Source organism: Oryzias melastigma, unplaced genomic scaffold, assembly GCF_002922805.2.
Source record: "Oryzias melastigma strain HK-1 unplaced genomic scaffold, ASM292280v2 sc00409, whole genome shotgun sequence".
NCBI lineage: Eukaryota > Metazoa > Chordata > Actinopteri > Beloniformes > Adrianichthyidae > Oryzias > Oryzias melastigma.
This window is the reverse complement of record NW_023417006.1, coordinates 39095-47829: the sequence shown is the minus strand read 5'-3', so window position 1 is coordinate 47829 and position 8735 is coordinate 39095. Positions and strand designations below refer to the sequence as shown.

Below are 8735 nucleotides of genomic sequence, written 5' to 3'. Positions count from 1 at the left end.
GCTGTGAGGCAAGAGCGCTAACCACTGCGCCACCGTGCAGCCCAAAACAAAAAAATAAAAATATTAAAATCTAAAAACAAACCAATTCAAAGTTACTGAACTTTTTAATTTTATGTCCTGGACACTCAGTACAAAAAAACCCAACAAAGTGTTTGCTCTTAAATGCCATTTATTTTGCTGACATTGTTTACACCCACAGAAAGAAAAAACAAAAAGATTAAACCTTTTAGAAAAACAAATAAGAGATGGGAGCTTCAAGGAGAGAGAGAGAGAGAGAATCCTTTATGTTCTCCTCGTCATCTCGGAGTGAAGGCTGATCAGCAGCATCCAAACCGGACCTTGTAGTCCCAGCAATCCGTGAATGTTTGGTCTTCGTTGCGGCAAACAAAGCCCTTGGTTGGGTTATAGCTAAAATATGAAAGTAACAATAGTTAGTAAAAGAGTCTTTCTTTGATGTTTGCCTAAAAATAATTTATGACACACATAATTTGTATTTCTGCTATGAAGAACGTTCAGACTGGTTTGAGCGTTCTAAGTTCAGCAGTTTTAAAGTTGTGATAATGTCTTCCCTTTCCTTAACAGCTGATTCAGATATGTCAATCTAAAGCCAACTTCAGCATCATGTTTTTGTATTTGTAGTTGTAAAGTTAAACTACATTTTTTAATATCTAAAATCAGTAATTGCAATGTGTTCAGGTTGTTGCAGCGCTGTGAATTTTGTCAACTTAGACAAGTTTTTTTTTTCAAATTAACTTGTTGAGACTGCTCAAGTCTCAGAGTTTAACTTCAAAGGTTTATCTGCTGAGGACAACCAAGTAATAGACACTCACATGTAGAACTTATCCCTCTTGAAGACGCCTAAGACAGAGTCGGCTTTAGCCTGGATGTACTGAGGAGTTTCACAGATCTGTCCTGGGTTTTCCCTCCTGAGGTCGCTCAGAAGCTCCCAGTCTCCAGTACCAGAGGGATTGTCCCGGTCAAACCACTCAGTCCAGCACACTGCAGCCAAAACAGTCAGAAGTTCTCAGTGTATTTCTGTACACCAGTGAGGAACGTGGACATGGAAGTTGATCAAATGAGCGCTAACAGCACCTTTTTCAGTACAGTAGGAAGAGGGGCAGCTGAAGCGAACTCTGTAATCTTTGCACATCCCTCCGTTTTGGTCTTCATTTCTGCAGACAAATCCTGATGTTGTGTCATACCTGAAAGAAAATAAATTCATTGTTTTGGCTCTGTGGACAAAATCCCTCTGAGGTGATGAAGCTGCTGTCTGGACAGAGAGCACTGAATTCAATAGTTACTTAAAGAAGACTTCTCCGGTCTGGTCTGCAGGAGTCCCAGACAGAGTCGTGGCTTCAAGGTCTACAGGATCAGGGCAGACTTTATCAGGGAACTGCTTCCGAAGGTCCGAAAGAGTCTCCCAGTCTCCAGTCACAGTAGGATCGTCTCTATCAAACCACTGAGTCCAACAGTCTGGAACAAAGGTTGTCAAGATTAGAGGACTACAACTCAGGATCCAGTTCGGTTTTTATTTGGTCTGAACACGAGTTTGAATATCTGACATCATTTCTAAATAATTGAAATAAAAATGCTTACAGTATTCAGAGGAAAATAGAAACTTCGCGTCTGTGAAAGCAATGAGAAAACAGACCGTTAGCATCCACAGTTGACTCTGATTTCAGAAAAGGTCCTGAGTGTTACAGCAGGTTCTGTAGTTGATCACCTCTATTGGACTGCATGTTGTTCGGGTTTGAGTGTTTTTTAGCTCTATTGGACTGCATGTTGTTCGGATTTGAGTGTTTTTTAGCTGGATTTGCAAAGGATGGTGAGAGAAAGGTAACCACCAGAGCAATGATCCACTGTTGGAGAAAACAGAAACAGCTGAGTGAGTTTCCAACATGTTCTTAAAGAGATCTACTTCATATAATGTTGATAAATATTGAAAAACCATCAAGTCTCAAAGATCTCAGTAGATAAAAGTCTAAAGGTAAAATAAAAAGTACACATTACCAGTTTGTTCATGGTTGCAGAAATGGAAAGTTTCCTTCTTAACCTGATTTTGGACAAACAAGTAAAGAGTATGAGATCAGTGATATTTAAATAATGAAAAAGTTTCTTTGTATGAAACTCACCCACAGGAGCTCCAAGCAGAAGATGCAGCTGTCTGAACCTCGGCCCTTTTATACCATCTCCTCCACACCCACCTGCAAAGACCTGTTGACCTCAACATTGTAGTGGTGACTTCAAACTAGTTTTACTGCATTTTCTTTCATCTTGATGCTTGTAACAGGAGCAAACATGGACAAACTGGTCAAGGAGGCTTGACCTTTCATTTATTTAACCCTAGAGCACGATGACCGTGTGATTTTCACCCAAACATGATCCTCAATATCTTGTATTTTTCTGAGTGTTGTGGGTCCCTGGGTAGTCTCACATGTCCCAGGAATGGGTGAACCAAAGACCAAGTCTGCAGTATCATCAGTTTTTTATGATTTTTTGGTTCTCAAATTCCTAATTTTTCAGTAATTTTCAAGTAGTTTTTAGGATGTTCCAATGTTTTTATTTTCCATTTCGTTACTAATTTTAAAATAAAAGGATCTGATTTATCACGTGTTCTCATATTTTGATCTAATTTTTATGACAAACCCCTTTTATTGGGTATATTATATTGGGTAAAAATGACCTGTTATAAGTGATGATGTGACTTTTCTGAGTGAAAGTGTTCTAGGATTAAATGACTGCATCAACTTCCTGAACTATTCCGGAGGACTTTTAGTTTCTCGTTCTTCATTAATGTCTTTTCTTTTATCTGACCTGATTGTAAGTTCTTGTGGACCGTCAGGTCCTCTGGAACAAGTCTTTTCCTGAATTAGAACCACAACTAATTATGATGCCTCATCCCAGCAACATAACCTGTTCTCAGCCAGAGAGCCTCAGGTTGTTGTTGCTGACCTCCAACATTCTTTATCGGTGACTTCAAACTAGTTTAGCTGCACTTTTTAAAATCTTGATGCCTGTGAGAGATGCAAACGAGTCGAGGCGGCTCAAAGGTACGATCAGATAATCCTATATTCATCCCGATGAGGGGAAAGTTCCACACCGCCGTCCTCTAAGGCCCAAACAGTCACAGTCCCATTCACACATCCACACACATATTCACACGCTAACGGTGGCTCCGCTGCTGAACATTGGCGCCAACCTCCTATCAGAGGCAATGTGGGTTTGGTGTCTTGCCCAAGGACACACTGTGGCGTGAGTCCCTAAAGAGTGAATGGGTGTGGCCCGTGACAGATTGGCGATCTGTCCAGGGTGTGGCCTTTCTTCCCCCTGAAGTAGTTCTGATGGACTCCATTACCCCAGTGACCCCAGGACAAAGTGAGAAGATTACGGGAGCTGGAAGACACATTTGCAGGTTGCACTACCCTCTTTATCTCTGGTTTTATGACATAGATCTCATAACTGAGTGAATCTCAGATATTTGAAATCATTTCTACTAGGGATGTAATGATTAAGTCAAGCCATGATTTGATTCAATTCACAGTTTTAAAATCACAATTTCGATTTTTTTCTATTTTTTAACACAATGAATTAAAGATATTTTAAGGTCAAATATGTTTTCTTTTTGCCCCTTACATAAAACTGTATGTTTTCCTACTAACAGAAAGGATTTAATACAAATAAACAATTCTACATGATATTGAAATGATCTTAAATCCTTTCATACTCGGTTCATGTTGTGCTTCATGTGACTGACAAGAGTTACAATGTTTTTGATATAAATATATTTTGAAAAGCACCTAAAAATGTTAATGATGAAATAAAATTTGCACTCTCATATTCCAGCTCTTTTTATAGTGACACATATAGGAAAATACTGCATCATCAACATATACAATGTTGTTGTGCTGCCATTTAACTTAAATAGAACTGTGAAACACAAAATTAAGTTTTGGTCCTCCCTGCTCACAATAACACAAGGTTTTATTTCTATTATATATATATATATATATATATTCAGTGGCGGGCCGTGCATTTCACACCTAGGCCTTCCGTAGTGCTCCATCTGAATCAATCCAACCCTCATTAACTATTTTATGGCAATAAAACTTCTAGTGCAGGTACAGCTGCCACACACACACCAAAAGCATAAAAAATAACCTGATAAAATTTCAATATTATGTAGGGAGATAGCAAAATTTTACTCACCAAAAATCCAGATTATTTAAACACAAAATCCATCCTTTCTATCCTCAAGAAGATTTCAATCACTCTGTCGTGCAGAATCCATGCGTTTCGCAGATGGAAAGTGTTCCGTGGCTGTGATAAGCTGGAAAAGGCTGCATGCGGGAAATGTTCTGGTATTCCTGAAGCCTCTCGTGGTCCAGGAGGGAGACAAACATCAGTTTTTGTGATCGATCAAGGTCTGTGTCTGGAAAATAATATTTGCGCGAGGATTTTGCGCTGCACGCGCCCGCGGTGCGTTCAGGAGCCTCGTAGATTTCAGCTTCACTCCCGCTCAACGGAGTCACGGAACTCCTTTACCCGTGCCAGACAAAACTGTGCCACAACTTTACCCAGACATTCATTTTCCACCAAAAATCAGACGATGAGACGCTTTCCACTGGTAACATCTTCAAACCTGACACGCCGCTCCTCGACACCTGTGGCCGTCACATAACGCAGAACCAGAGCGAGTTGCGAGCTGTCCAATCAAAGCTCGTGAAAATGATGATGTTTCCGTGCGCCTGCTAGCTGGCCTTGGTGTCGCCTACTCCAAATCTGATTGGTTGAAGCAACAGTTTGGTTGACAATTATTTTATGCTACAGGGCCCGCAGAACTGATTGTGAAGGCCTCCGGGCAGATTTCTTTGACCCTAGCAACAAATGGTGCTGCAATGTGATTGGTTAATGCTTAAATAGGAAAATACACGTCTGGAAGCAGCGCAACCAGGGAGACAGCAATGAAAGGACGAAGACAGAGCATTTGGAATTATAGAATACGTATTCACGGAAATAAATAATAATTAATATCAGTCTGTGATTCAGATATTTTTAGGCCAGCAGAGAAGTCCTTGCAGGCCCTGACGGCCCGCCACTGTATATATATATATATATATATATATATATATATATATATATATATATATATGTACTTATCGCTAAGTTTACAACGGACACAGAAGCGGTGCAAAGTGGTGTGCGGGCGGGCCGCACGGTGTCCGCTTAACCTCCAGTCCACATCAGACACATTTTTCCACAATAGTCGAAAGGAACTTTTGCAGATACCCAAAATCACACCTCCTGCTCCACCTCTCCACCTCGGCCCACTATGTTGATCTGTGTGTTTATTTTCATCTCTACAGTCTGTTTAGATACAAGAATATGATTGTGTTTGTCAATTACGGCAATTTATTCTGACAAATTGGTTATATTTTGAAAATTGACCAGACTTTTCATGCGCCTTGAAGAACCTGACACAATTGATGCGGATCAATTGTGGCTTGCACAAAACATAGACCAGACACTGAAACGATCGCTGTACGACATGAGCCGGCTGAGATGGACCGTGGCATTTTGCATCTGGTGTGAACTACACTATAGGTTAACAATGGCAGCAAATGGAAGTGGCCTCCGTTCAGCGCTTTCGTAACTGGTGTGAGCAAAGTGTTAATTCTTTATTTGGAATGAATACACAAAACAGTTGAATGTCCACAGAGATTTTTCTTAACTGGGTCATTCCTCTTTTTGGTGCCATTTCAACCTTGTAACTTCCTCTATACATACACACACAGGGCCCAGAAGTGATTAAAGGAATTAAGTAATTGTTTCCAAAGCAAAAGTCATCACAATTCAATGCGATTTATTTTACAGTATTTTCAGTAATGTTCTGCTCACTGCACAGGTTGATTTAAAGTGTTTTCCTTAATCTTCTGTACAAAAGTGTTTAAAGGTGAACTTTCTCTTTGACACAATTTAACCTGTCTTGACAATCAGGACATCTATTGCTTTCTTTTGCTGCTGCACTCGAGACTCAACGACACCTTGTAAGAGCTACCATGACACACTGGAACATCGATTAAATGGTCCACTACGAAGGAAAAATTTATAAAATTAAAAAGGACTACTTTGTGTCAGAACTTTACATTGTACATTCTAAAGGCATGGCAAAGATTACTTAAAATAACTTTGAAGACTGCATTTGCACTTCAGTATATCCACCATTCCAAAGGAGGAAAACCACAGAATTTGTATCAAGAAACAATAGACTGCAAGGATATTTGAATAAGTTTTATTAAGCGGACACAGTCTGGTTGCTGGCGGCGTCGGACACAGTCTGGTTGCTGGCGGCGTCGGACACAGTCTGGTTGCTGGCGGCGTCGGACACAGTCTGGTTGCTGGCGGCGTCGGACACAGTCTGGTTGCTGGCGGCGTCGGACACAGTCTGGTTGCTGGCGGCGTCGGACACAGTCTGGTTGCTGGCGGCGTCGGACACAGTCTGGTTGCTGGCGGCGTCGGACACAGTCTGGTTGCTGGCGGCGTCGGACACAGTCTGGTTGCTGGCGGCGTCGGACACAGTCTGGTTGCTGGCGGCGTCGGACACAGTCTGGTTGCTGGCGGCGTCGGACACAGTCTGGTTGCTGGCGGCGTCGGACACAGTCTGGTTGCTGGCGGCGTCGGACACAGTCTGGTTGCTGGCGGCGTCGGACACAGTCTGGTTGCTGGCGGCGTCGGACACAGTCTGGTTGCTGGCGGCGTCGGACACAGTCTGGTTGCTGGCGGCGTCGGACACAGTCTGGTTGCTGGCGGCGTCGGACACAGTCTGGTTGCTGGCGGCGTCGGACACAGTCTGGTTGCTGGCGGCGTCGGACACAGTCTGGTTGCTGGCGGCGTCGGACACAGTCTGGTTGCTGGCGGCGTCGGACACAGTCTGGTTGCTGGCGGCGTCGGACACAGTCTGGTTGCTGGCGGCGTCGGACACAGTCTGGTTGCTGGCGGCGTCGGACACAGTCTGGTTGCTGGCGGCGTCGGACACAGTCTGGTTGCTGGCGGCGTCGGACACAGTCTGGTTGCTGGCGGCGTCGGACACAGTCTGGTTGCTGGCGGCGTCGGACACAGTCTGGTTGCTGGCGGCGTCGGACACAGTCTGGTTGCTGGCGGCGTCGGACACAGTCTGGTTGCTGGCGGCGTCGGACACAGTCTGGTTGCTGGCGGCGTCGGACACAGTCTGGTTGCTGGCGGCGTCGGACACAGTCTGGTTGCTGGCGGCGTCGGACACAGTCTGGTTGCTGGCGGCGTCGGACACAGTCTGGTTGCTGGCGGCGTCGGACACAGTCTGGTTGCTGGCGGCGTCGGACACAGTCTGGTTGCTGGCGGCGTCGGACACAGTCTGGTTGCTGGCGGCGTCGGACACAGTCTGGTTGCTGGCGGCGTCGGACACCACGCTAGTCCGAACTTCACGTCTCTTAAATGATTCCTCAGCTTCCACCTTATTGGTTTCCATTTGTACTTAAAGACATGTTTTTTACCTTCAAGTAATTTTATGGTTTTAACATTAAAGTTTCAGATTTTCTGTTTATTTAATGTTTGTCGTCTCACCTTCATCGACTTTATTTATACTGGAATCCACTGACTGTAGAAGACCAAAGCTGTTCCTTAAAGAAGAGATTCCTGAGGATGGGATATAAAAGAACATTATTAATGTCAGACTCTGTAGCACAGATCAACAAGGTCATTTTTACCGTTCTCTGTCCTCTATATTTCATCATCAGCATTCTGGCTTTTTCTCTCAACCGGCAAACCTGAAGCTTTTAACAAACATTTTTAATAAATAAAGTCAACCCAAAGCAAATATCACCCTGTGTGAGTTTAAGTTTAAGTTATGATAATTAAAATTAAAAAGAACATACCATTGCCAAAGCAAACAGCCAGAATGACAAGGACCAAAACTGACTCAGCTCCCATCTTGTCAGACACTGAATGAGAACTCAATCAACAAGAGGAGCTTAAAAAAGTTCCTCCTGCAGGAGACACAGCTGCTGTTCATTACATCTGATTGTCTTCCTTTCAGATTAACTTGACACAAACTTTGATTGACACACCAGTAGGTGGCGGTAAATGCCTTCAACTGTGTGCCGTCAACCATAAAACTACACAAAAAGTAGAACTTTGATTGACATTAGTGCTGTCAATTAATTAAAAAAATATCAGATTAATTACACTTTTGGATTGTGATTAATCATGGTTCATCGCAATGTTTCACTAGGTAAATTCTTTATGACTATTTGCAGCTTTTGAACAAAAAAAAAAAAAGCCAGAGAGAATTTTTTTTCTTTCATTTTCATTGTCTGAATCTTTAAAATTGTGTTAAGTGTTAACTCAAATATCCTACAAATGTAATTTGTGAGCACAGAACACATCAACAGTAAAATAAGCAGAACTCTAAAGACTTTTATGTCTGCAGAATGACTTGAAGAAAACAAAGATGCTGACAAACAGCCATAAGAAACAAACATTGTTTCTGGTCTGGGGGAATACTCGATTCTGATTGGCTGCTAGGTGTGGATGCTCAATATATACATCTATGATGCACACCTAAAAAACAACAAAAACAAAAAAATGATATGTTTTGGTCACAAAGCCCAAATGTTCCATTTCACTGCACTGGTTTCTTTGAAACAAGCTTTCCCTTCATCTTCAGGACAAAAACTACTGAAGTTGACGCTTTGTTGTGATTT

At 42.6% G+C, this 8735-nt stretch overlaps 1 protein-coding gene and 1 long non-coding RNA gene across 3 annotated transcripts; both read right to left on the bottom strand.

The window, feature by feature from the left end:
• Positions 1-151: 151 nt before the first annotated feature.
• Positions 152-2475, bottom strand: LOC112138406 (mucin-5AC). 2 transcript variants are annotated; one of them, XM_024260964.2, is made up of 8 exons: positions 2133-2475; positions 2011-2053; positions 1724-1859; positions 1597-1626; positions 1302-1473; positions 1093-1202; positions 831-999; positions 152-408 (listed from the first exon to the last, which is right to left on the bottom strand). In XM_024260964.2, the coding sequence occupies exons 1-8, from the start codon at positions 2228-2230 to the stop codon at positions 318-320; spliced, it is 849 nt and encodes a 282-aa protein (XP_024116732.1). In that variant the 5' UTR covers positions 2231-2475; the 3' UTR covers positions 152-317. The 2 variants fall into 2 exon arrangements, with proteins under 2 accessions (XP_024116732.1, XP_024116733.1); XM_024260965.2 differs by having other exon boundaries at positions 1597-1628; positions 1768-1859.
• Positions 2476-7312: 4837 nt separating this feature from the next.
• On the bottom strand, positions 7313-8045 carry LOC112138405. The gene is made up of 4 exons (XR_002917773.2): positions 7908-8045; positions 7740-7805; positions 7597-7668; positions 7313-7506 (listed from the first exon to the last, which is right to left on the bottom strand). It is a non-coding gene; the product is annotated as an uncharacterized LOC112138405 (long non-coding RNA).
• Between the last annotated feature and the right edge of the window lie 690 nt (positions 8046-8735).